The following is a 25,129-nucleotide window of genomic DNA, read 5'->3' as shown; positions in this document are numbered from 1 at the left end:
AAATTTTGCTTCGTTCAGTACTGCGAATTTAATTTTATTACAATTATTTGAATGTGTAATTATTATTAATTTTAATAAATTTAATAATTAAATTTAATATTAATTTTAAAGTAAAGTGTATTATTAAAACAAATAGCTCAGCACAGTTTTACAGTTTTCATGTTCGCTCAGCTATAATTTAAAATTTATTTAACATACTTTCATCTACTTTTTTCTTTTTTTTTGTTCTTTCCGCAAATTTTACAAGCTACACGAATCTTCGTTTTAACTTATAGAACATATGAAATTTTTATTTTATAAAAAGTTAGTAATAAAAATTGTTGCGATTCATTTTAATAGCACATTATAGAACAGTTAGTTGCGTTCTCCTTTGCGTAATTTTATATCATAATTATTAACCTAGTTGCGATATATGTTATAACATCAATGAACGAATTAATCGCATCACGCAAACGCATTCTGCGCATCTTTCGATTCCTGAAATTGAGAGCATATACCGCAAAAGTAGCGCAGGAATAATAGGTAGAAACTAAAACAATAAGAAAGCCAGTTGTATGCTATTACGCTTGTGCAAAAAAAAAAAGGTAAATGTGGCGTTTACTGGCGACGACGACGGCAAGCATACGTGACTTTTCCCTGTCGATCCTTTCCTTCGGCCGTCGCGCACAAGGGAGGATAGTGAGGCTCGTTCATCCCTCACTATCAGTCCTTGATTACCGGCGCCGCTCGACACATGTGCGCTACGCACTTCGTGTGAGACTCGATGCACACAACGGCGAGATCACGCACGCTAGCCGTCGTCATCGTCGTAGTGAATACCATATCTACTTTGCAGTGCACGTGTACAAAAAACTTCAGGCACTTCCGACATTAGATTTAAAAATAAAATGAATATATTTAAATTTTGACACAGAAACTTAACTATATCCATAATTAAAACGCATATTAATTTAAAACTATTACCATTAAAAAATATGTCAATTAATAAATATGCAATGAGCGTAACGAAATTTAAATAGCAAGTTTATAGTTTGGTTGTATTAGAAATTTACATAATAATACAATCGTAACTTGAATATAAATGTATGTACAATTTATTTTTATAAATTTAAAATTGACTCGAAAACTTAACTATATACATAATACAAATTAAAAAAAAAAGAAAAAGAAAGATTATTTTACAATTAAAGGCACATTCGAATACGCTTATACGAGCGAATAAAAAATTATACTCTATGATAATAATTTAAACATTAGAATATTTAAAACATAAATTAAACTGAGCATATGTATGTAACTTTTGCCACTGAAAATATAATCTTTTTTTATCATACTATGATTTTTAAAGATATAACGAATCAAATTAATAATTATGAATTATAATGCTGATAGCCGCGGTATGCCAAATCATGACCGTATGAGTCTGTATTTGCATAATGATCACCATGATAATTATAATTCAAATGCTGTGGTTCGTAATGAGATTGAGCAACTCCGTTTTTGGTATATACCGGATAGTAATGCGCGTTCGGTTTGTAAAACGTAAGGAAACCTATTAAACCGGGTATGACGATCGCCAAAAATCCAAGGAACTTCTTGAACGAAGCCAATCCCAAAATTAAAGGCAGTAGTAATAACAATTTTAGTTTAAACAGCTTTATGACGAGCAGAAAGGGTAAAAGAAATTTTCTGAGTCGATGACGAGCTGAAACATTAAGTTTTAAAATTAATCAAGTACATTTGATAAAACGTAATTAATTAAATACATTTGATAAAACGTAAAAACGTATTTACGAGCGTTCCCTGCATGAATATTACGCTCATTAATTTTTCATATAATTTATATAACTTGAAAAATAATTACGAATAATGTTATAAATAAATTCTTACAAAATAATGGCGCCTTCTTGTTCTCGACTGTATCAAGTTCGTCGGCAATTTCGTTCAAGAATTTTGGTTTATAAGACTCATCGAAGCCAGTTTCTTCGTCAGGAATTGTTAATTCGAAAGACATTGTTTTTACAAACCGTTCCATCTTTCTCTTCATGAAATTAATCATTTGATCCCACTCTGTTTCACCGGACCTATTTAATTTTATTTTTCAAATTAGAAAGCGTAATATTTAATTTAATTTAATTTATAATTTAAATAACGTTGTTACACGCAATAGGAAACATTGTGCAATTATACTTTCATGCTTAAAAAAAAATAATAAGGTTACCTGGGCTCGTTAGAATATTCGTACGGCTGACGATGTGCTCTCGTTACTATTTCTTCAGACATTCGTTTAATTCGGACGTGGTCATTTAATGCGTATTCAGGTTGATCGAAAAAGTCCGAAAAATAATTTAGCGCTCGTGATTTAAAGCATTCAGCAAAGTCGCCGGTTAAACAACGTTCGTTAACCTTTGCCAAATACGGGTCAACATTTTCCCCAGTTCCAAGACCGATATAATTAAATAAATCATTTATATGTTGAGCAGGATTAAATCCTCTCGGCTGCGGCGAGACGTCCTTCGTATTTTCTGAAATTATAAATTCATATAAAATTCTCATTATACAATTTTTAATTTAAAAAGACAATTTAAAAAACAAATCGAACATTGTAAACGTATGCTTCGTACATTTGTACGAACGTAGTAAAATAATCAAAACTCCCGCATCCCGCATTTCCTCGGCCGAGAGTCGAGCAGATAACACGTAGATCGCGGAGCGCATGTACCGAAAATTAATTGCTCATTCGACAAATAAAACTATCGGCTAACACGAGTTCTGTGATTAATAATCTCTGTGCGGAGATTATTGATACAGTGAAAACTCCGGTGTGGAATATTAATTTCTTTATCGTGAGGAATTTTAATCTCACGTGTCGTTATCCTCCATTCTTATATCACAACAATTATTACGGTAGAAGCTGACACGTCGTTTCTTCGATAAAAATAAAATAGTTATTAATAAACAGAATATTAAACTTGAAAAAATAATTTAAAAAAATTTATTCATGCAAGTAATTTCGGTAACATAATTATCTTACCTTGCGCATGTTCTTGATGTTCATTAGCGGTGTTTGCATTAGCGGTGTTTCCATTAGCGGTGTCTTCAAATGTAACTTTTCCAGTAGATTGACAATTTGTTAAAAAAGACAACGTCAAAAAGACTCCTAGAATTACCAACAACCGCTGCAGTTGCATTCTGCTCTTCTCTTTGTACTACCTGCACAATCAGATCTTTTAATATTTTATAACGGAGCACATACATATTTATACGTCAGAAAAAATACGAATCGTCATATTAATATATTTAATTAAATTATTATTAATTTTACGTGTACCATTTCGAGTGTAACATGTAAATTTCCACAAATCACAAGTCGTATACTTACATTTGTTATATTTTTGACAACAATTACTTATTTTTTTTATAAAAGAAATCAGCGTTGAACCATTTAAAATACACGGAACTAAAATGAACAGTTATCTTACTACTAAGTATGGAACACAGCGTGAATTAAGTAGCTTACATGTTTCTAACTACAAATAGAAAACAATTGAGTATGTTAAAATATCTTACCGCACTGTCAAATGTTCGTGATTTGATATTCTTTACGCGACATCCTTATTGAAAAACGCACTTGTGGTGATCCTCAAACAGCACTTGCTGGTCTGCGAGATCGACTGTTGGCAGTCGTCTCTCTGGTTCACCAAGTGCCGTTAGATGAGCGCGCACCAATCAGAAGTAAAGAATGAAAGCAAGCGGGTTTCTGATTCCAATTTCTGATCACGCGCGCATTCCACTTGAATAATAATAGTAATACGCTCGTCTCAAAATAATCTTTTTCACCGCAAATATTTTACTTAAATCGCGAGATTGCAAAATAAATAATTGTTGTCCGGTAACACGATTGGAACTTACGGTATCAATTTTTTATTAAATAAAACAATTAGCTTAAAATCTTATAAGTATGCAACAAGAACGTCGAGGACTGATAAATCGAGAAAACATGCGTTACTAATTAATTGATTAATGATAAAGAGCTGTTGAGAAACAATTGAAATTCAAACGGCAATTAAAAAATTTATTAAATCGCTTTGACTTACCTCAGTAATTCGAAACCGTAGTGTAAAAGAAAATGAGCCAATTAACATAAACCAAATCACCAATTTAAAATTTAGTTCTAAGTAAAGATTGAAAATTGGTGCCACGTACCGGACACGGGTTTAGTCGAAAACGGTATGACGCCACACGAACCACCTTTGTCCATTTATACGCGTGTATCGGGCTGCAAGAGGGGACGGGATCCGCAAATTATTCCCAGAACCGCGGACGGGAAGATTGACAAAAATCGAAAGTGAAAGTGGAAGCGTAAGGAACGAGAACCGGAACTAGGTTCAAGAAACGGAGCCGGAAAGTTCGATGCTGCAAGAGGGACCGGGTCAATGTACTTTCATTTTCATTTTATACAATTCGAGATTAGTCATCGTCACATTATTTATTATATATTTAGGAGAGATACATCTCTCTTCTGGTATCGATATTCGTTTTTTCCGCATTGCAAGTAGTTTGAATCGCAAATCACTTTCCTTTGCACGTGAAATAGCATTCGTTATTTTATTTTTTTATAACGCGCGGTCTCTGAAATTATTTTTCGACGTTATTTCGTTTGCTGCGAGGTTTAATTGTTCGATACAATTGTCTTTAATGAAAAAAAGAACTTCTTTTTCCTTTTTATCGCTTTATATCTTAAACAGGATTTTGATTACATAAATGATTATGTCGTACGTTGACGCATTGCGCTTTCTTACTTTGGAGAAACCCACATGACTATCGTCATAGATTTTTATTGATGTACATCGATTCGTGTATACGTATACGCAATTAATGGAATAATTGCAGCTTTTCAATAAAATTAGTTCTAAGCTAAATACGCATGTGCTCCGCGCGACATGCTCCTCCTTCGAATTGCATAAATTAATAATTTCTTATGTCGCATAAATAAATAAATATCCAAAATTACTAAAATTTATCACGGGATTAAACATCTTGTACACGGGCGTTAAATAAATATAAATTAAATACATAACAATTTTAACATTCTAAATCTAATTTTACACAATTTGTTAAACAATTTTTTACGTTATTATGAATTATTTATCGATTATTTGTGCACGTGTGTCGGATATACAAATCATTCGAGCAAATTAAATCCAATGAAAATATTCTGAAGCAACAAATTTCTCTAATAATATTTTTATATTAAATTTATGGTGGATCTTATTTCTATTTTTTTAAATCGCTTTGTTACGTGAGAAGTAGATTAAATCACATGTACCTGTCTCGTAATCTAAAGCGAAGTATTATGCAAATCGAGATGCTCTTGATTGTGTCGGCACAGTTTCTATTTTCTAAGATATCTAGAAAGCAATATTAAATTCTGTTAATTAATTAACATCGTGAATCGTTGCAAAGTCGTTGCGTCGCACAATTTTCCTGCTCTCAAAGTCGATTATACGCAAGAAAGCACGTTTGTTGCCTCGAACACGTCTTAAAACAAATTTAATATATAATAAATAATACAATGAACAATTAAAAATTATATATTAGTCAATAAAATGTGTTTAAATTATTATAAATTTGATTCTGCATTTTTTTTTTTTCGTAAAAATAAATAAATAATGAGAAAGCAAAGATTTCACGGAATCGCGTGCCGTTACAATATCGACGTTAAACCAACGTGTGCTGCAAACGATAATTTAGGAAACTGTGTGAGATACATCGAGAGCTCGTTACAGAAGTTGCAGGTTCGAATTAATGGCGAATTAAAACTATGTCGGAAGCTTTGAAACGCAACAGTTTCGGATTTTCTAATTTAAAACGTTGTTTCACAGACGAAAATCGATATCGTTTTACAATTGTTTAAATATCGTTTCTATTTTAAAATCTGGTGAAACTTTTTGAAAGAAGAAAAATCGAAATTTTGCATTCTTAAAGTTCCGAAATTCCCGAGCGCTTCGAGAGATTCGCGCCACGTGCGATCGTAGTAATCCGCCACTAAAGACATCTAAGAACTTTAATTACGCGCAATATCTACGAGCGAATGTTCGATCATTAGAGCAAGCGCTAAATTTTTTTTCTAGCGATTGCGCTAACACATTCGATCAGAACTATAGGCCACCGCTTTCAAAGCTCGCGCATTCGGAGCGATACGAGATACGTCTTCCAATTTTTTTTAAATCGCTCTTCGCGGTACTGACGACGGCAATAACGAAAGCGAGTTAGGGCGATCTCAAATCTTCCTCGCCTGGACGAGCTTGTTGATGTCTTGATACGTCGCGAGCATCGCCTGGTTTTGCTTCATGGATTGATCCTCGCGGGCGTTCGCGCAATTAGCGTAGATCTCTTCGCACTTGATGCCGTCTTGGCCGTCTTTCGCGGCTTTCATGTATCTGAAGAACCGTAGAACGTCGGGATTGTCGCTGCTAGGTTTTCTGAGCTCGTTCAGCTCGCGGGACAGCTGCGCGGAGACCAGGTTCGAGTACGGGGCGTAACGCGCCGGACTCCGGTACATCGCGCACACCGCGTACTCCCTGCAGCCCTCCGTATTGTGTCCGAGGCGGGAAAAAACTGCGTCCAGGCGCGATAACAGAGGCGAGTAGAACGGATCGTAGTTAGTCAGCAGCAAAGAGCTCGTCGGGATCTCGTGGAAGACCTGCAGGCAATATTGAATATGCGTGTTTACGGCTAGGTACACTTAATGGTCGCCGGTATCCGTTACGGCAAGGTGCCGAACGAGTTAAAGCGAAGCAAACAAGGAAGTGGGTCGCGCGAATTCTCAATGACTAATGTCAATAGCCGAATACTATCAAAAGTGGAAAGCGCAGTCACCTTCCGCTCGTCGGCGGTACGAGGGGGGAAAAAAAAAATTCTCCGGAGACGGAATAAAAGATGAGCGTTCTTATGGCACACTTACCCAGTTCGTTATTTGACTAAATGTTAGAGAACTGTTCCTCTCGAACCGTGGGTCTATTAACGCGACAGCAGTACGCTCGAGCTCGGCGTGTATCGCGGTTCTGAATCGTGCGGTAAGAGTTATCGCTGTTACACAATTAAAGATTCCGTTAAGTATTAATAAGAAAAGTCATGATAATTTATAGCTTCATTTGAGTCCCCTCGTTAACCGTATGAATTGCATATCATCCGAGCTCAGGGAAAAAAAAAATAAAATAAAAAAGAAAGCGATGCAGCGGATCAAGTGCCGCGGACGCTACGCCGCGAGAGGAAAAGGCGCGTGAATGCGCAAGTAATTGCCCGTTTTCAAAAGCTCACCTTAAAATCTTGCTTTTTAGAAAGCCCGTGCGCAGCTACGTGTCGCGTGTAGTAGCGATCCGAAAGCGCATTCGCGTGAGATATTCTCGAATCGACGAATCCGTAGCGGGACGCGATATCCGGGGTCTTCTGCGTCTGCATCATGCTCTCGTCGTACATGGCGGATGCTGGTAATGTCCCTACCGGTTGCCGCGTAAGATAGTCATCGTTGTAGAGATCGGTGTTATCCTTGAACTCGAAATTTTCCTCGGGTGTACCCACGGGCGCAGCATGCGAGGACTGGGCGAAGGAAGACACACCTGCAATTCACGCGTAACATGTATTTGCACTCTTAATCTCTTGGCGCTTTGTTCCGGGATGCTTTCTTAATTAATATTAATGCCATTGTTCGAACGCCGCGAAAATACAAAGAACGAAGAGAGCGCGCTCTCAACGAAGGTCTGATTTCTACATTTCCACGGCGCTCTTTACGTTTTAACATTAACTTTGTCGATTCGTTTCTTCTTTCTTTTTCTTTTTTTCTTTTCTAATTTCGAGTCTCAAAATATTCCACTTTCTAATAAAATTTATTAAACATAAAATCCATACCTTTTCCAACGATATTACCAATACTGCCAATGATGCTCGGTAGGAAAAGAGCGAGTAGCACGCTCTTGATTATCTGAACGCCGAAAAAGAAGGGCAGCAACAGTTTCTTCAGACCGAATGCTAGAAAACCAAGCCCGAATCCTGTTAAAAAGGAACTCTTTCCCTGAAACGCGGCTGAAAGCAAAAGTACCAGCTCGTTAAAGCCCTGCGGTTAGCCCTGCAAGCCATGCTGCAAGCAGCATCTCTCTCATATTCAATCTCGCTGGCTCCACGTGTCATGCGCTTTGCTGAAACACTCTGCGATATAAATAATAAAAAAAAAAAAATAAAATAAAATAAAATCCACCGGAATTATAATTAATTTGGCTGTTTGCACAATGTTATACGCTTCGTTTTTCCTCATACCCGTTTTATTGCTGGTTTAGTTCGCATTTTTGCCAATTAGCACGGACCCAATCTCATTACTTGATTTAATTCCAAAAAGCCAATTCACGAAGTTAAAGCTCTCGCTCACCCCCTAATTTTATTTATGCCAGTTCGTGCTTACGAGCGTACTAGATCCGCCGCTTATCGAGTAAAAAATTAATTAGCTTGACTTATTAAAAGAAGAAAAAAAAAAATAAAATAGCAATTATTTTTATTTCAAAAGAATGCTTGAAAATGTCGCACTTTAATGAAAAGATTATTTAAAAAATTTAATCGAAAGGTGGAAATAGATACGACTGCGATATTTTTCTTGATAAGAAAATATTCCTTTCTAGTGAACTGCTCGATTACTCTCACTCCGCACTAATTAACGATTATGCAATTGCTTTACGGTGAGCATCACACTATGCGGCTCAAAGCTACGTCGCTCACCGTGCATTATGTGCCGCCGTTTCAGTAAATCCACCTTTCGTGACGACAAAAGTAACGGCACTAGTACACACGCGAGAAAAATCTGTAGCAAGCAGTCTAGAAACTCACAACCGAAGAACGTCCGGGCTTTCCTGGCGAGACTCAGGTCCTTATTTAGCTGTATCTTCATAACGTGCGTCCTGGCGTAACGATGAACCCTGTCCAAAAGATCCAGACCCGCGTCGTCCTTCTTACGATCGTCGCACGTGACGTTCGCCCCGGGTTTCCTAATTATCTGCACGGATTCCGTGACGTTGTACGTGTCAACCCTTGAGAGCTTATCTAAAAAGTTCAACAAGTCTTTTCGTATACATGAGACCGTGAGCTTCCCTCTACACTCTATCGAGTTTGACGAGGACTGATTCGCCGCCGAGCTCGCTTCAATGGGATTAGCCGTGGCGTTCGCCATCCTCGTCGGCTCGATCTGATAATCCGCTTTATCGTCCGCGGGCAGCTCGATATCGAACTTGGTCGGTTTCCCATGCATATTGTGCGGATGATCGTCCGGGAACTCGTCGGTTTGATTTTGCGGTTCACGAGAGAGCGACACCTCGTTCTTCTCGATGTCGTAATCGTGGGTTGCGGTCTCGTTCAAGGACGCGACCTCCGCGTAGACCTTGACCCCCGCGACTGAACGGAGACACGCAACAACCAGAAGGACAATCGAGAATATCGCGGCTGCTCTCCCTTTTGCCATTGTCCGACCCATGAAAAAGGTACCGGGCGCTTGTCTATTGACTAGCTATGATTATTACGGCAGGAGAGCTGCATCTCGACCTGCAGCTCCGTTTTCTGAAATAAAGCACGCAAATTAATAAAAGAATATAATAATTAAAGGTTTCAATTAAAAGGTTTTTCGTCAAATTATTAAAATACAGACGTCGAAATGTAATTATAAAAATTACTAAAGGCAAATAAAGAAGCACGAGACAGATTTTCGACATTAAACTTGAATCTCGTCGGTTTCTTAATTAATAAGAAATACGTAACAGTACTAAATAAAGAAATATTATTACTCAAATTATTAAGCTCGTAATGATATGGTATTCTGTGTTATAGAAGTCGGTTATGCTAGATCAATCTTGCATGTCCTTTCTTTATTTTTTCCATTCAGTTGATCTTTTTCATTCGTGTGAACTGTGTACAAAAAAAAATACTATTAAATATTAATCACAGATTAATTAAGCAAATTCTATTTTTAATAATTTCATCAACACCTTCAAAAATTATTTGTAATTTTTACTTTAAAAAAAAATTTCTTTATTTGTTGCAGATCGACGCAGCTGCTGTCAACGAAAAAGTGTCGTCATCGCCGAAATTATTAATTATACGAGCCGCAGCCGGTTCGTCGGTCGTTCCGGGAGTTCGTTAAGTATTCGGGCGGAGTTTTTTGACATACGACTTTCTTTTAAACGCGAGTGCCGAGCATGGAACGTGCGTAAATGATCATTGAATAATTTTCGCGATTATAAAATCACGGTCGGGGTGTTCGCGAGTGACTTGTACGCGGAAGGACGACTCGACACACAAACTGAGAGGAGGAGCAGGCTCGGGATGGGCATCCTGCATCGGCGGAGCAACTTTTAGGTAAGCATTAAATTAAAAAAAAAAAAACCTTATTAAAAAAAAGCTTTTACCTTTTTTTTATTAATCTTATTAAGTAATATACTAGCATGTCTACATTAATGTATTTCTTTTTATGTTACAGCCACCGGCAGAATTCTTCAACTCCGCTGAAGCTCATGCAGATTGGTAAGTCGCATGCTTTTTTTTTCGTAGTTTATAATATTGGTCTTTTAAAAAATAGCGCGCGCGTAGGTTTTTTCTAGTAAAATTAAAAACGGCAAAGAGCACGTAAGCATTAATCAGCGTCATAATGCAGTCTTTAAAGACCCCGACCATGTGCACGTGTGCAGTTAATAACTGGTATACAGAGCGTACGGTTATACAAGTGTCCTTTCACCAATCTATTCCAGCATAATCTCATTGACAATGCTCCGTTTATGCGTTTGTTCGCGTGCGCGTACTAAAAATAATTTCATTCACCGATCAAACACATGACGACACACGAAGGGTATTTAGTCGTTATACTTCTCGCCGGAAATAAGTCTATACTCACTTTCACAGTATATGGTTGACATTAACAATCCGCACCTAGCTCGAGTGATTAACGTCAGTTTCAACGATCGGGTAATTTCTTTCGATATTTATAAAAAAAAAAAAAAAAAAAAAAAAAATAGATAGACGGCCGAGAGACGTTGCGCGCGAGTTAGCAAGTGGCCAGAAAGTCGGAATCGTCCACGACGTCCGATACTATACTGGCAGCCGGTCTCCGTAGGATCGGCTCGACTGACCCGATCTGGGTTACCCGGCCATCCGTCTGTCCGTCCCTCTATCCATTCCTTTCCACCTTCCTCGCTTACTACGTTCGTTCATTCGTCCGTTTGTTCCCGCCATTTGGTTTAGGATCTACCCTTCTTCGAAAGATTATAACTATTCGAATGTGAACATTATTTAAAGGGAAAATTTCCTTATTTCAAATCAATCGAACCCGCCGGGCTAGCGTAACTGTCGAAGACGCACACGGACGATTTCACTTGGCGGTATTTCGGCGAAACGTTCCGACCGGTGAGTTCAGCAAGCCTGACCGAACGCCGCCCAATCGCATAGGAAATGATTCGCTAAGAGATCGCCGATAATGATCTTAATTTAATCGCCGAGAAACGGAGAAGAATGAAAATAGAAACGGGAAAAGGCGAATGGTACGAAAAAGGGGATGATAAATTAATCCGTCAGAACGTCCGGGTTCCGCCTGTATTTTTCTTCGAGAGTATCTCCGGTTCGACAATTAATCCGTAAGGTTTTGCGATGATTCTTTTGTGGCAGATATAGGCTTTCATAGCGACAAAAAAGAATTTAGCGGCTCGATGGAGTGAGACCACTCTTTCATATCCCGATCTAATGGTCGAATATAAAAAAAAAAAATGTCGCGATTTTTACTAAATCTTTTTTGCGTGATCTACTTTTCATATGGAAACTATCCCCGGTGACGTCAGCGAAGATCACTCGTTCAAGTCCAATCGAATTAGTCACGAGTTCAATCGCGGTTGTACACCTTTACTAGCGATTTCTCCCGTGTTTTCTCGGAAACCCCGCCGTTCCCGAATAAACGCCTGTGACCTCCGAAAAACTGGTTTACCTGATTTTAGGCTTCGCCGACGTGCGTCCGGCCGGCCTTTCTTCTCGTACGATAGAACTGACAGATAAACGCGATTACCGCAAAATGATTACCATTCGCATTCAATGGTATACATACTCCACGTTTCGAAGTGCTATTTACTAATGGCCATTGACATTAGAAAGAACCCGTTACGGCGTAGAGCCGAAAGAATCTTTACGAGAACGTTGCAAAATGCCTGACCGATGTCGTCAAACAAAAACAAATTTTTCAGGAGCTCTTCTCGGCCGGCAAACTTTGCATCGTAAATCGCGAAGAGCCCCGGCGGCGAAGCGGTGCCGTACGAAACGAAAGGTCTTGATTTCTTTTCGCGAAAATCGGTACGCGCGGGACAATGGTCGGGGGACGCGCGAGTTCTTCGGAATTCAACCGCGGCTGTTTCATCTGAATATTTTAAAATTACGAGGCAATCAATTTCAAACGAGTTTCCATCGTTAGAATGCGTTTCCGTAACGTCGCATACCTTTTCCACCGGCGTTACGCGACGTTTATAATTCCAACGTTGCGCCGCAAAAATTCTGATCCGATTCCCTTCGTCGAAAATGTATTTCTCGCAAAAAGAAAGTTATGCCGGTGTACCGCTTCTTTTTGTCCAAGCCGGTTTTCACGTTCAAGTCGGTGACACACCTATGAAATCGTTTTCAAAAACGTAACTCGCATAACATTCCCCGCATTAATTTTTACATTTATTACGCTTTTTGTAAAGAGGGAAAGAGAGATTCTCACTCCGAGTATTCCAAGTATTGGATTCGAGTACGTCGGGCTTATCAGGCGTTTAAGTTCATTAACGAGAACCGAACGAAATAACTTGTCTTCGCAGGCGTGGAAATAACGACGAAGAAAATTATTTTTGCATTTATTTTTATAACGTTCTGAAATATATAACAGCTTTAAAGTTACAATCTTCTGTCAACTGGTTGGTCGACAAAAAACAAAATGCGAACAATTCCATAAAATTACTACAACGTGCATTGTAACTAGAGGAAAAAAAAAAGGGAGATACGTTAATTATTTAATAATTTACTACTTTTTACGAGTAATACTATACATGCAATACTACAGTTTTTTTTTTTTTAATATAATTGTCCTCATGCGCAAACATATACATACATGCACGAATATAACTAGAACAAAAATTAAACACACTCGCTTTCAATAAACGTTGAAAAATTTCATACAATTAAAATATAATATTATCGATACGAACATAAATTTCTTTTTATTCTTACTTTATTAAAAGAAAGAAAAAAAATTTAATAAATAAATAAAAACTCCGCAGTAATAAGTCGCAAGCAGCGATACGTGAAAATTTATCGCGAGGTGGTGTTTCTTACGTGAAACAATTCGTAAAATTGACGTTCTGAAATGCCTTTTCCCAAGGAGCAAGTCATTCGTCGTTCTTGATTTTGATTGACTTCCGCAATTTTCATTCTAAAAAAAGAAAAGACTGTTCCATTTAAGTTGGATCTCCGATTGTTCGTGCGCGACTTCGCTTCCCGCGAGCTTCATCTGCGGCATCCTGAGAGGCACCTCCGGTATTTAACGCACACATCGTGCCGTCTGCGTCACACGCGCACGTGAACCAGGCACATATGAATCGTACAATATGCAGGAAATACGTTCGACGTAGATACGGATACGCAAGTCGAACGCCGTGACATGGACGATGGTCCGTTACATTAATGCGACTTTTTCGTTCGCGTATAACGTAAGAACATAACGGTCGAGCAGCCGCGGACGAGTGCACCGCCGCGTATCGATTGCCTATCCTGTGGCGATGCGCGATGTGTCGCTTCCGATTCGCATTTCCCATCTTGTCGCGAGGCTCGAGTATTGTTGTCACTTTATTCCTCGGCATTCAAGTGTCAAACCACTCTCGCGCGTCTCTTTTATTACTCCATAGCACACCTTTCTCCCCAGACAACGTCGATCTTAGCGACAGAAAGTATAAAAAATTATTTTCAATCAAAGAATGTTTCGTAAAAAAAAAGAAAGAAAAAAAAGAATTTAATTTGAATTAAAATGACGGCGCCTCAAAGGCGCGCGTCGAAGGTGTTTGATAAAAAAAAAAACGCGGATTAGGAAACCGAAAAGATCTCATCCACGTGGCGGGAAAAGCGTATCGAAGTAGGGAAAGGGTGAGAGCAAAATTCACCAGCTGGCCGTCGTCACGGGGGCCGAAAATATGTGTCGCCGGCAAGAACGATGACTAGCCTCTCGCCGTACTCCATCCGCGAGCCGATAACGGTCTTCGACGGGCTCGCGCATGGGTCACATGTGTTCGCACACATGGACACCGTCGGTCAAGGTGGACGCACGGACGCATAACTACGACACGGGAGTCGGCCTGCCCGCTCGTTCGAACTACAAACCGGGCGTGTGTCCAAATCTGTCAGTAGGTCAGTAGAGGGGCCATCGTACTCGGTCGAGCGACCTTGACCACAAATAATCCGGCTGCTCTAGAAGTCTTTCCGAATTTCACTTTAAACTACGGGCAAATGTTAACTCGTAAGAAACCAGTTCCGTTCTCAATATCTTTTAATTCGGTTACTTTAATATCCCTGTACGTTCTTTTAAAAATCTAGTTAACAAAAAAAAAAAATAAAATAACTCATTTTAGGAAAATTACAGTCCTACGATCGCAGGATCTTTCACTAGTCGTCGTAGAGTATGAAATTAATCAGAGCTAATCGACAAGGATAAGTCTCTGACATTGCGTTAATGTATAATAAATAATATACAATAAGACAGATAGAAATAGAATTAGAAAGTTAGAAATTAACATTCTGGGGGGAAAAAAGAAAAATTAAAAGAGGCAGGTTTGTCGTACGTTCTCCAGCATATTCCTCCTCGTCCACCGTGGATTTTCAGGAAAAGCCGGATGTACCCTTAACACCGTGCCCTTTCTGAAAACCCGCGCCTCGTAAAGGTTAAAATATATCGACGTGTGTCAAATAACGGTAAGCCACGTGAAAGTTATTTACGGAACGTTCCTGGCTAGAATAAACGAGCCGAGATGAGCCGCCGGTGTTCGGCGACGTAAATTTTAGCGCGCGTATCAATGCACCGTAATTACAGTGAGCAATTTTACGGGGAATTACGCGATTACTGAGATTACACAGATCACAATTAGATTAATAGTAATTACACTACTTGCGAAGCGCTACTTCGAGATGCCTCGACAAAATTGACTCGCATCAGCACCTCGTTCTCGAAGGCTCGTCGGAAAATAACTAATAACGAACTCTCAAAAATGGTCCCGATACCGATCAGTAGGTTCCACTTGCTTTCTTTTTTTTTTACCCGTAAGGATTGCGGAGTATTTGATAGCTCGGATATCCCAGCTGGTAATCGTTTCTGTGCCAATTAGTGTCGTCCTGCCCATATCCTGCAAAGAAAATGCCGGAGTACGTATTAGAAGTTTCCGCGAGACTCTCGGTGAACAAATATGAAGATCTTTAAATTAAATACGTGCAGCTTTTACGAGAAAAGATTATCGAACGTCAAACGTACGTGACGTGACGTTAAATTTGTTTTTTTTTTCCTTTTTTTTTTTTTTAAAGAAAACGACGTCGAGCGTGAAACGTTATCGGAACGCATACTGACAGCTGTTTCAAATATAATACTTGTCGCTGTTAGCTAACATTAAATATGTGTATATACGTCACGTATGTTAGTCTATAAAGATGTATCATCTGTTACAGCTGAGCGATGTTATCTTAGCCTACATAATACAATTATGTAAATCACTTTGTGCGAGTTACTTTTGTTTAAAGATTTTCATATATTATCATATACGATTAAATAAAAGCACACGATAGATTCTAGCCGCAAAAAAATAATTTTTACGTACATAAATAATAATAAAATTGCAATTAAAAAATGATCCACGGTCTTCCGCCTTATTAATTTTATTTAAGATTTTATTAATGGCAATTAAAATAAAATTTAGTATATAAATTGATTGCAAAGCGCGATAATTCCGATCGTCAGAGACGAAATGATAATTTTTTTTAATGAAATAATCTCACCTGTTGGATAATCCGCTGTGTCTGCCGCGGTGGACCATAAATGGAAAGGGTGCGAGTGGTGCGCGTGATGAGGCTGCGGTGGTACTTTACAAATCTTTAAATGCGCGAATACTGATGGTAGAATCAATGATCCAAGTACGAGGAGCTTCTTGATAAAGTGAACTCCTAGGAAAATTGGTAGTAGCAGGAGCTTCAGCTTAATCAAGTTTATTAATATGAGAACCGGAAGGATAATAGACTTCTTCTTCTTGAAAATTCGCCAGTCGCCGCCTGTAAAGCGAGTTCATTAATTTTCTCCTTCTCGAAAATCCCCGGGAATTATTGCAGATCGGAGCAACTGTCGGTATCGTTGCCGTTACGCGAAATAAAAGGTGGTTAAACCCCGTCATTTGCCGTCGCGTTCATCGCGTTTTTCAAATATTACGGAACATTATATCAAATTGCATGGCTCTCGCGGTGATAATACTTGTTACGTGTAACGTTCACCGTTATCCGAAACAAACTGCAGTTGAAACTGCGATTACGCTCGGACATATCAGAATTCGAACGTTCCGTTATATATAGAGCGGTAAGTACACCTTTTCTTTGTTATGGTCGCGAGATTAATGTGGTCATTACGCGAACTTGAAGAATTTGCGTGTAACACCGTGCAATAAAAAAAAAAACCTTATCTCGTACTTAATTATTCGGTAGATCAGCATCGAGATTTTACCTGCCGGTTCTTTGCCATCCTTTAAATGTTCAAGTTCATCCTCGTCCATAAGCATTAGGCTCGAAGAGAAGTCTCTGGTAACTGCCGGGTTGTCTATCGTATATACAATGGCACGTTTTGTTAAAAAGTCCTCTATACTATCTCTAACGAAGTTCAGGGCTTCCGTTATGCCGCTTTTAAATGCTCGAGAACGTGGCAAATAGGGCAAAAAGGATTGCTTGTAAATCGATGGCATCCTTATTATTCGAAATGGTCCATAACTAAATTCCTAAATTATAATAAATTGTTTTAATTAAGCAATTAATTAAAACGTTAAATTATCTTTTTAAAATCATAAATTATAGATACGTGTTTACAGTTATTGTGTAATATATCTTATCAATTTTACAGTTATTCATACCTAATTAATTGTTATATTATATTATAATTCTGTTGACGGTATTCGATCGTAAATTAATTTACGTACTTAATTATGTGTCATTGACTTCTCTTTTTTTTTTTTTTTTTTTTTTTTTTAAACATAGTTAAATATTATATAAAATTCCAAACGTCACAAACACATACCTTTTCTTTAACTACAGTGTTTAACCACCGCGCGACTTTATATTTACCGCAGGTTGCAACATCCTTCCTTAAATTACATTCCATTTGACATTTTTCAACAAAAAGATCCGTCGTGTTGTCGAGGCCCAACGAATGTGTCCGTCGAGAACAAATTATCAACAGGATAAACATCCAGTATGACGTACTGGTCACTCTCGGACATTGAATTTTACAAAACCACTCGGTAACTCCGAAATATCGGCACTTCATAATTTAGATCGACGGCTTTAACTTCGCACTTGTTGATACGGATCTTATTAGTTTCGATTAACCGGCGTACACTTCATTGCGAACAATGGCGACGATCACCTGTCTCGTTTCGAATTCCTCTGTGATCATTGTTCGTCATAGGGACCGCGTCAATTATGCCCGTCGCGATAAGCCGCATCGAGAGAGAAGTTTAGCAGTTAACGAAACGAAATTTCAAGTGGCGTTGTAGAATACGAGGGGGATACCGCGCACTCTTTTCACAGATTAATGCAGGATGATGCACGTTGCAGGAAGGCGAGATTAGGTGCACACGCTCACTGACAGTGGTTAGAAGGTGTTCTGACCATTTATACGGCGTGCATTTAGGTCGGTGGGGGTAACGGTCCATGGCTTAGATAATGTTGTGCAGAGATTGCCGCTGCATTCTATACGATACGACGTCCCGAGAGACACTCGAGGATTCGCCGGCGGTCGGCGGCTGGTCGTGGAAAGAAAATTCGTGTAATGACAATGGAACGAACTCATCACACCATAAAATTCGTGATACATCAAACGGGATATGTTAAAATTGAGGAAGAAGCACCGGAGCGATTATTCAACAATACTGCGATTAATTTCGCGATTAACTTCGCAATTAATTTCGCGAATTATCAGTACCTTGCACCGATCATTTTAAGGCGTTGTTAAATTTGCAGAATAATTAAAAAAAAAAATTAAAAAAGAAAGGGTATTCATTTCACAAGCACGTAGAAAGAAAAATCGAAAAGCCGCCTCAGAAGTTCCACTCTAATTATTTCGTCCGATCGAATTCATTAAAACTGAATTAAGATCCTAAAGAGAATATGTCCTAATTTTTGACTAAATAAGAATACAATTTTAACGGTATATCCCAGCTGCACGACTAAGTTGTCAGCCTAATCGTTCCCAGACAATCATAAAGATATTTCACGAAGGCTCCGGGCTTAGCTGGAGGGGCCGTGGTGAACCGCGCTACGTCAAACATTTACCCATACCGCGTATTCGTTTTATATTGCGATTATCGAGCGGCGGAATTCCATATTGAATTATTGTGGAGTGGACGAACAATTGACGGCACGTGGTGACCGTGATAACAACGTCCTTCCGTTAGTCATTTAAAGATCCAGCGAAGGGTCTCCCTCGCGACATTCTCCTCCGCGTAATTGCGACATTCCTCACGGCTGGTGGAAGCACTACATTTTCTGGTGCACCCACCCGCAACGGCCGCTCAGTTTTTTTTTTTTTTTTATTCTTTTATCACAGATAATCACAGGTAACGTTATAATTCGTAAATTATGTCTTTCCGAAGCAGAAATTAAGTAAAATTAGGCAAACCGATTTGTTTCGGGAAGGAAAGAAAAATCTCTTGCTCTTCTTGAGGAGAAACTGAAATGTAAAATGCCACGCGACACGTGTGACCTTAATATTAAAACTTGTGAACTATTTTTTTAAAACAAAGAACACAGAAGTCTTGATTATTCTTGACGCCCAAGATGTTTCCTGCGTTTTAATTTTTGCGACTTATTTTACATTCAAATGTTGAATCAAAGTTTCATTGCGTAGAAATTTAATGTCAAATGTTAAGGAATTGAAAAAGTATGACGCTTTCTTCTACTATAAAATCGCGGTTTTAAACTTATCCAAGATGAAAAGAAATTATAAAAACGTAGGATAAATTGGATATTATAAAGACGTATTGTAGGTTGGATATTGCGCAACAGTTAGTAAAATGCGATAAGAAATAATAGCAAAAGGCGGATGAAAGGCGCTTAATTGACCTATTAATGCATTTATAGTCTTTGGGTGGAATCAGGATATCATACACACGTGTTTGCGGCGCAGCCTCTTTTCCGTAACCGGTTTGCATGCGGCAGTCCTCTGCTTCACTTTGGCCTCGCGTCACATTATTAAAAATCCAGTGCGATTATAAAAAATTGAATTTTTTATCAACGTCCGTAATATCCTCGGCGCGTTTAATTTATTGAAAAAAATATATACGCGAGCATTGATTCGGGCGGCGTTATAATTTTAATTTTTAATTTACTATGAGCAACATTTTTAATTTGAAATTATAAATCGGTTTTAATTTAAATTACATTAACATATTCATTTTATATCGCTTATGGCGATGCGTATTAGCCATTTGCAATTTTCGACTTGAGCGAACCAAGGAAATAATCCGATGCTATTTACATCATGCGTTCTACAAGTCGAATGGTGCGTTATCGCATAGAAGAACTTATTTTAGAAAGTTGAAAACTGGAAAATCTCATCCGCACCAAGCGTAAAACCTGTAATTATTAATTCTATCTATTTATTTTACAACGCGCATTTATTGAACACTTGTGCGCGATCGCAGATAATCCCGCGACGTGAACGCGGAAGCTGGGCAGTTTTAACCGGAAACGCTTGTCAAAACGCACTCCTCGGGTCGCAAAGAAAGCGCAATTCGTTAACCCACTGAACCCGGGCAATAAATTTTTCCTCTTATGCAAACTTGGAAAAAGGCATCGTCGACTTACTCCACTGGCCTGGAAATTTGATCTATTGCGTCTGTATGAGAAGCACCGTCGAGTGATATTTTTTTTTAATTTTTTTTTCCGTGCGCCGATGGGGTGGTAGGTAGAGAACGGGGAACAAACCGTGGGCCGTTCTTCGGGCATGTCAAGCACGTTCGTGCGTGCGCGCGTGCTTTCACTCGCGGGCAATGCAAAACGGATGCGAGCGGCAAAGGTGCCTGATGTTCATCGACGTCTCTACCGGATTACGAAGCAAAAAGAAGTCGCGCGGGCAAGTACAGAGTGGGCGAACCGCGCGCGCTTGTTAGCTCGCTATACAACCTGTTTACCCCTTTGCCCGGCTGACCCAGTACGGGGACGTCGACAGGATATGAAGTGGTAATATCGCCGCAACCGATTACCGATCTCGATATTCCAGCTCGTTACACATTCCCAGTCGGAAAGGAGATTCTTAGGAGCGTTGCAAGAAACCGTCTGCTAGGAAGGTCGGTGTTCTTTTCGAGTGGTCGCGAATATCATCCATCATTAGCTCGAATTCTTAATTAATTAATGATCGCTTAATTAAAATTTCCAAGCGTATATTACGTGAAATACGTATCCGTTGTCCGTGCATTTAAAAAAAAAAAAAAAAGAAGCGTGAGAAATATAAATGAAAAATTTATGAGCGCGCGAGAAAACCCGAGAGAATTTTCACACGAAAGATACGCGTTTCTGATATCTACGTAATTATCTCATTAAAGATTAACGCGTGAAAAATTAAACAAGAAAACGTTAAGTATCTGCAGCCGAACGTAAATAAGGATTTTATTCAGAGTACATTGTTAACACGATTTTATCAGATAGAATCGTAATTCACGCGTCTTTACAGGTATATTCAATATCTTTAAATACGTCTCCGTCTGCAAACAGATATTTTGCAGTTGTTGAGTGACTTATTTATCTCAGCTTTATCAGTAAATCACTTCGACAGACTCGTAACTGTAATAAGCAAGATCTGATAGCGAAAATGAATAAAAGGTGGTCGCGAACGTATGAAACTTCGCAGATATTAACCTTGATGCCGGTGCACGTTCACAATAATATTACAAGCGATTTATTTTACTCCGCGTCAACGGCCGCGACCAATCGTTAATATCCATCCTGAAGGCGCGAGATTTATCTTAGTGGTGTGGTTATAGTTACTCTGTGACATTTACGGTCTATTTCGCGAAAATTGCAGTTACATAAAGAGTGACAGACAAATGCTGCCTGTCGTATAAATGATGCAATTAGACGGTCAATTTTATTTTCATAAAATACGTTGCTTTCAGACGTATGAAAGTCACAGAGCGACGTGGACGAATACGGCGAAGATAAGTAAAACGTTAATTTCCAGTAAAATAAAAATAATTCCGAGACGCAGAACCGCCTTTCGCGTATTTTTTGCGAAAAATTTTTCTTTCTCCAAATCGAGTTCGTATTTCATATCGGGACAATTGCGACGCGTGCGTCGCTAATGCTTATTTATGCCGTGACATACATCGTTTCAATAATTATTAATTCACATTCAACTCAGCAATCGCGTAAAGGCATATTTGGAGTCACTTATAGTGGCCAGTTCGTGACTAGAGAAATGTTTCCAATTAACCCGGAAGAGCATCGATTAAGGCCTTTGACTGTCATCAACGGTGTGAGATCGTAAACCGCAAATTGTCGCGCGGCAATTGTACACATTATACATATATTAAAGGGCCCGCATCATTTTGTCAAAGTTCTCACGATCGGAAATGACGATGGATATTTTTTTTTTTTATGCTTAGATTGATTTCTTTAAGCATAATGCTTTTAATGATTTTCTCATCAGTTAAATATTAAAAAAATTACTAATGTTTTTTTTTAAATAAAACCACAATATAAATGAAATAACGTGACAACAGTAGAATATTTAAGATAAATCCTTTACTTCGTTTTAATGCGCTCTAAGAAAATAGGGTGAATGTCAATTTCATAACATGTGGTCAAACTAGATCCACTCGTTAATGTTCGTAATAAAAAGAAAAGACTTGTTTGTTTGTTAACGCCTGGTACTAATGTAATCGCACGAAATAATTGAAATAGAAACTGTGCCAGTGTCATAAAATATATCTTCCTAAAGGTCAATAAAAAGAAGGAAACGTAATTGCAACCGTTAGAAACTTATTCCCGTAAAGCGCGCGAAATTCGCTGTGTGTGTATCGACGGTCGCAATAATCAACTGAACTCGTAAATATAACACAGCGGAACGATTTTTGTAATGTAAAAAGAAATAATTACTGTAATAACACCTTTTTTTTTCAAGAATAAACTATTGAATTCCCAATGCGGAACTTAGATGCAGAACATAGTACCGCACCTAGCTTAATTACCAATAAAATTGCACATTCACGAACCTGCATTTGGTTAAAAAGAGAAAGATATTACGTACTGCCCGATATTATTGCGAGAAGATCATATATCATCAAATGAGGCAGATTGCTGTCAACGGTTACGTCCTGAAACAATAATTATTCGCGATAATAGATGAAGTAATAGCAAGAAGTCCGTGGTATCGGAGCTTTTTATCGAGCACTAAAAAAAATAAAAAAAAAAAAGGAAATTAAATTAAATTATGTATTAATAATCGATGCTTTCCGAGTACTATATTAATCGCCAATATTTTCTGTCACAAATATAACTATTGTCATATCATGGAATTGATCTCGCGCCGTGCGAGTTGAGCGGAAGTCGGGGTTAATTAAAAAAGTACTGCTTTTTAAAAGTTTAACGGTAAATTATGGCTGCGATTACATGGAGATATCAGGACACAATGTGTCGGGAATATTCTTATCAGGGCGAGGATTTCAGCGCGATGTTGAATCTTCAATAGTCCTCGCGTAGGAAAACCTGTTACGTTTCGCATGAGATGAGATACTTATCTAAAGGTGAATAGCGCGACGTGCGTGCGCTCGCAAATAAATATATCTCGACGGGCGCGCAGTGAATATGCACTTCTGCAACCTTCCGTAATCTCCCATTCTACATTCTGCACCACCATTCCGGGCTTCGTTCTTTTTCATTTTTCGGTCTTGGCTCTGTACTCAAACATGCAAGTAGGCTAGTAGTGCACCTCTGCTATTATCATCCCGGTATTAAACGCGACGCAAAAAGGTGCACGGACATTAGCGGAATTGTTTAAAGACAATTTACTTTGTGCTAACTGAACGTTCCACAGATTATCACCCGGTAGATTGTTGCATCAGCGCATCGATATTACTCGGCGATAAAAGGTATTTTTGTCGGCGGCGCAAGAATAAATTCTATCTCTAACAAGCCGTTGTGATACGCAATAAATTACAGGTGCGAGATAACTCGGTGGAGAATTAATTATTTAATCTGCTAGGTGCGTTGGCACATAGTCGCCTAACCGCGCGCTGATCTTTTCGTAACATTTATACCGCTCGTAAAATATTGAGCCGCGCATTCGTTTTGCATTCCATTCCACAGTGAAAAGGCATGTGACACAGATACGTCGGATTAAGAGCCCTGCGAACGTTGAGATTCGTTAGAAAGAAATCGGTAGATTCGTCTTCTGGTCTGGAATGTGGATTAGTCACGTACGCGACTAGATGGCATAACTTGATATTTACAATTCAAACGTACAATGCAGACGTCACCGTTTGAAATGAATATCGCGTAAATCAGATAAAAAGTTATTCCAGTTGAAATTATAAGTATACGATTTCCATAAAAATCTAATAAAATCCATCCGTACACATTTCAAATATGAAAAACGCGTTAATTTTGCGAAAGTTTTTTTTTTGGCATTTCGGCCATGGAAATTGCAATTTGATTGCGGTCACCGCATTTAATTAATGCCGATAGGATTATGCATGGTTCAGTGGTAGTCTATTTCGCAGATCGATTCGATAAAAAAATAAAACATCGTACGCAATCACAGCTGACCTATTTTTTTTTTTTTTTTAACAGAAAGTAATTTTACTTACAAAGTTACACGGCAGTAAAGTATTAATATTAACAACTAGCGTTGAATTTTTCAATAATAAGTGTACGAATGCCATTTGATTGCGGAATAAAATTTGAATTACAATTATTGTGCCAGCTGTGGATTGTTCCGGTGTACTCCAAATTAAAATAAATATATCACAAGTGTTAAATAATCGTGGCAATGAGCGGGCAGGATAATAAAACCTAAACTGTGCTATTAAAATTTTATGAAGTCATACAATTAACTTAATAAGTGGTTTAGAAAGCTCGGTAAACGATCGCGCGTTCGTCGAAACGTACGCGACATAAAAAATGTACCGATGATAATAATAATATCAAGTCGTGTAATCCAACGATTTGTGTCAGTGATTGACACGGTACTCTCGCTAATAAATAAAGAAACGTCGACGCATCGATCCCGGATTTGCATGGTACACGATAATCAGGCATAATTCTGCACAATTTAAAAAATTACAACACCACGCGTTTAATTTTCTTTTTATTCATTTTAGCCGGGTTAAAAATATATAGATTTCCCTTTTCTTCGCTGTTCAATAAATATTAAAAAATATTAATTTCTAGATCAACGATATCTTCTCTAAAAGCCTTGATAATTTTCAAAAATTAAAATAGAAGGGAAAATTAATACATTTTAGACTATCACTCGCGATACATTATTTGTAACATTACCGATGTAATCCTACCGAGTTTTATTGTTATGTCGAGTTAGCAAATTAGTCTCTCTCTCTCTCTCTCTCTTTCTCTCTCGTGTTCTTTGCCTATCGATAAAATCGACGCTAAAAAAAATTAACATTTCGGGCAAATATTAATATCTTACGTTGAAATTAAACTTTTATCAATTTTGCGCGGAGAAATTTCCACTGCGTGCCACCATCTCGTGGGAAGTTTACCAAACGTAGACACCGCCGTGCGGGTTGTGCGCACGCACCAGGCCTTATCGATGAGAGTCGGCAAAAGCAAGGCTACC

The 25,129-nt window shown here is 38.4% G+C and overlaps 3 protein-coding genes across 3 annotated transcripts; all 3 read right to left on the bottom strand.

Moving 5' to 3' along the window:
- Positions 1-1,291: 1,291 nt before the first annotated feature.
- Osi2 (DUF1676 domain-containing protein Osi2) lies at positions 1,292-3,902 on the bottom strand. The gene is made up of 4 exons (XM_070669547.1): positions 3,035-3,902; positions 2,222-2,525; positions 1,891-2,084; positions 1,292-1,705 (listed from the first exon to the last, which is right to left on the bottom strand). The coding sequence occupies exons 1-4, from the start codon at positions 3,189-3,191 to the stop codon at positions 1,371-1,373; spliced, it is 990 nt and encodes a 329-aa protein (XP_070525648.1). The 5' UTR covers positions 3,192-3,902; the 3' UTR covers positions 1,292-1,370.
- A 464-nt stretch (positions 3,903-4,366) lies between these two features.
- Positions 4,367-9,622, bottom strand: Osi24 (Protein). Its single transcript, XM_070669555.1, has 4 exons — positions 8,878-9,622; positions 7,912-8,085; positions 7,324-7,622; positions 4,367-6,706 (listed from the first exon to the last, which is right to left on the bottom strand). The coding sequence occupies exons 1-4, from the start codon at positions 9,515-9,517 to the stop codon at positions 6,284-6,286; spliced, it is 1,536 nt and encodes a 511-aa protein (XP_070525656.1). The 5' UTR covers positions 9,518-9,622; the 3' UTR covers positions 4,367-6,283.
- Positions 9,623-9,737: 115 nt separating this feature from the next.
- LOC139109879 (uncharacterized) lies at positions 9,738-20,293 on the bottom strand. The gene is made up of 4 exons (XM_070669285.1): positions 17,354-20,293; positions 16,790-17,057; positions 16,078-16,347; positions 9,738-15,434 (listed from the first exon to the last, which is right to left on the bottom strand). The coding sequence occupies exons 1-4, from the start codon at positions 17,600-17,602 to the stop codon at positions 15,346-15,348; spliced, it is 876 nt and encodes a 291-aa protein (XP_070525386.1). The 5' UTR covers positions 17,603-20,293; the 3' UTR covers positions 9,738-15,345.
- Positions 20,294-25,129: the final 4,836 nt, after the last annotated feature.

Source organism: Cardiocondyla obscurior, linkage group LG19 (assembly GCF_019399895.1).
Source record: "Cardiocondyla obscurior isolate alpha-2009 linkage group LG19, Cobs3.1, whole genome shotgun sequence".
NCBI lineage: Eukaryota > Metazoa > Arthropoda > Insecta > Hymenoptera > Formicidae > Cardiocondyla > Cardiocondyla obscurior.
The sequence above is the reverse complement of the archived record's forward strand: the minus strand, read 5'-3'. Positions and strand labels throughout refer to the sequence as shown.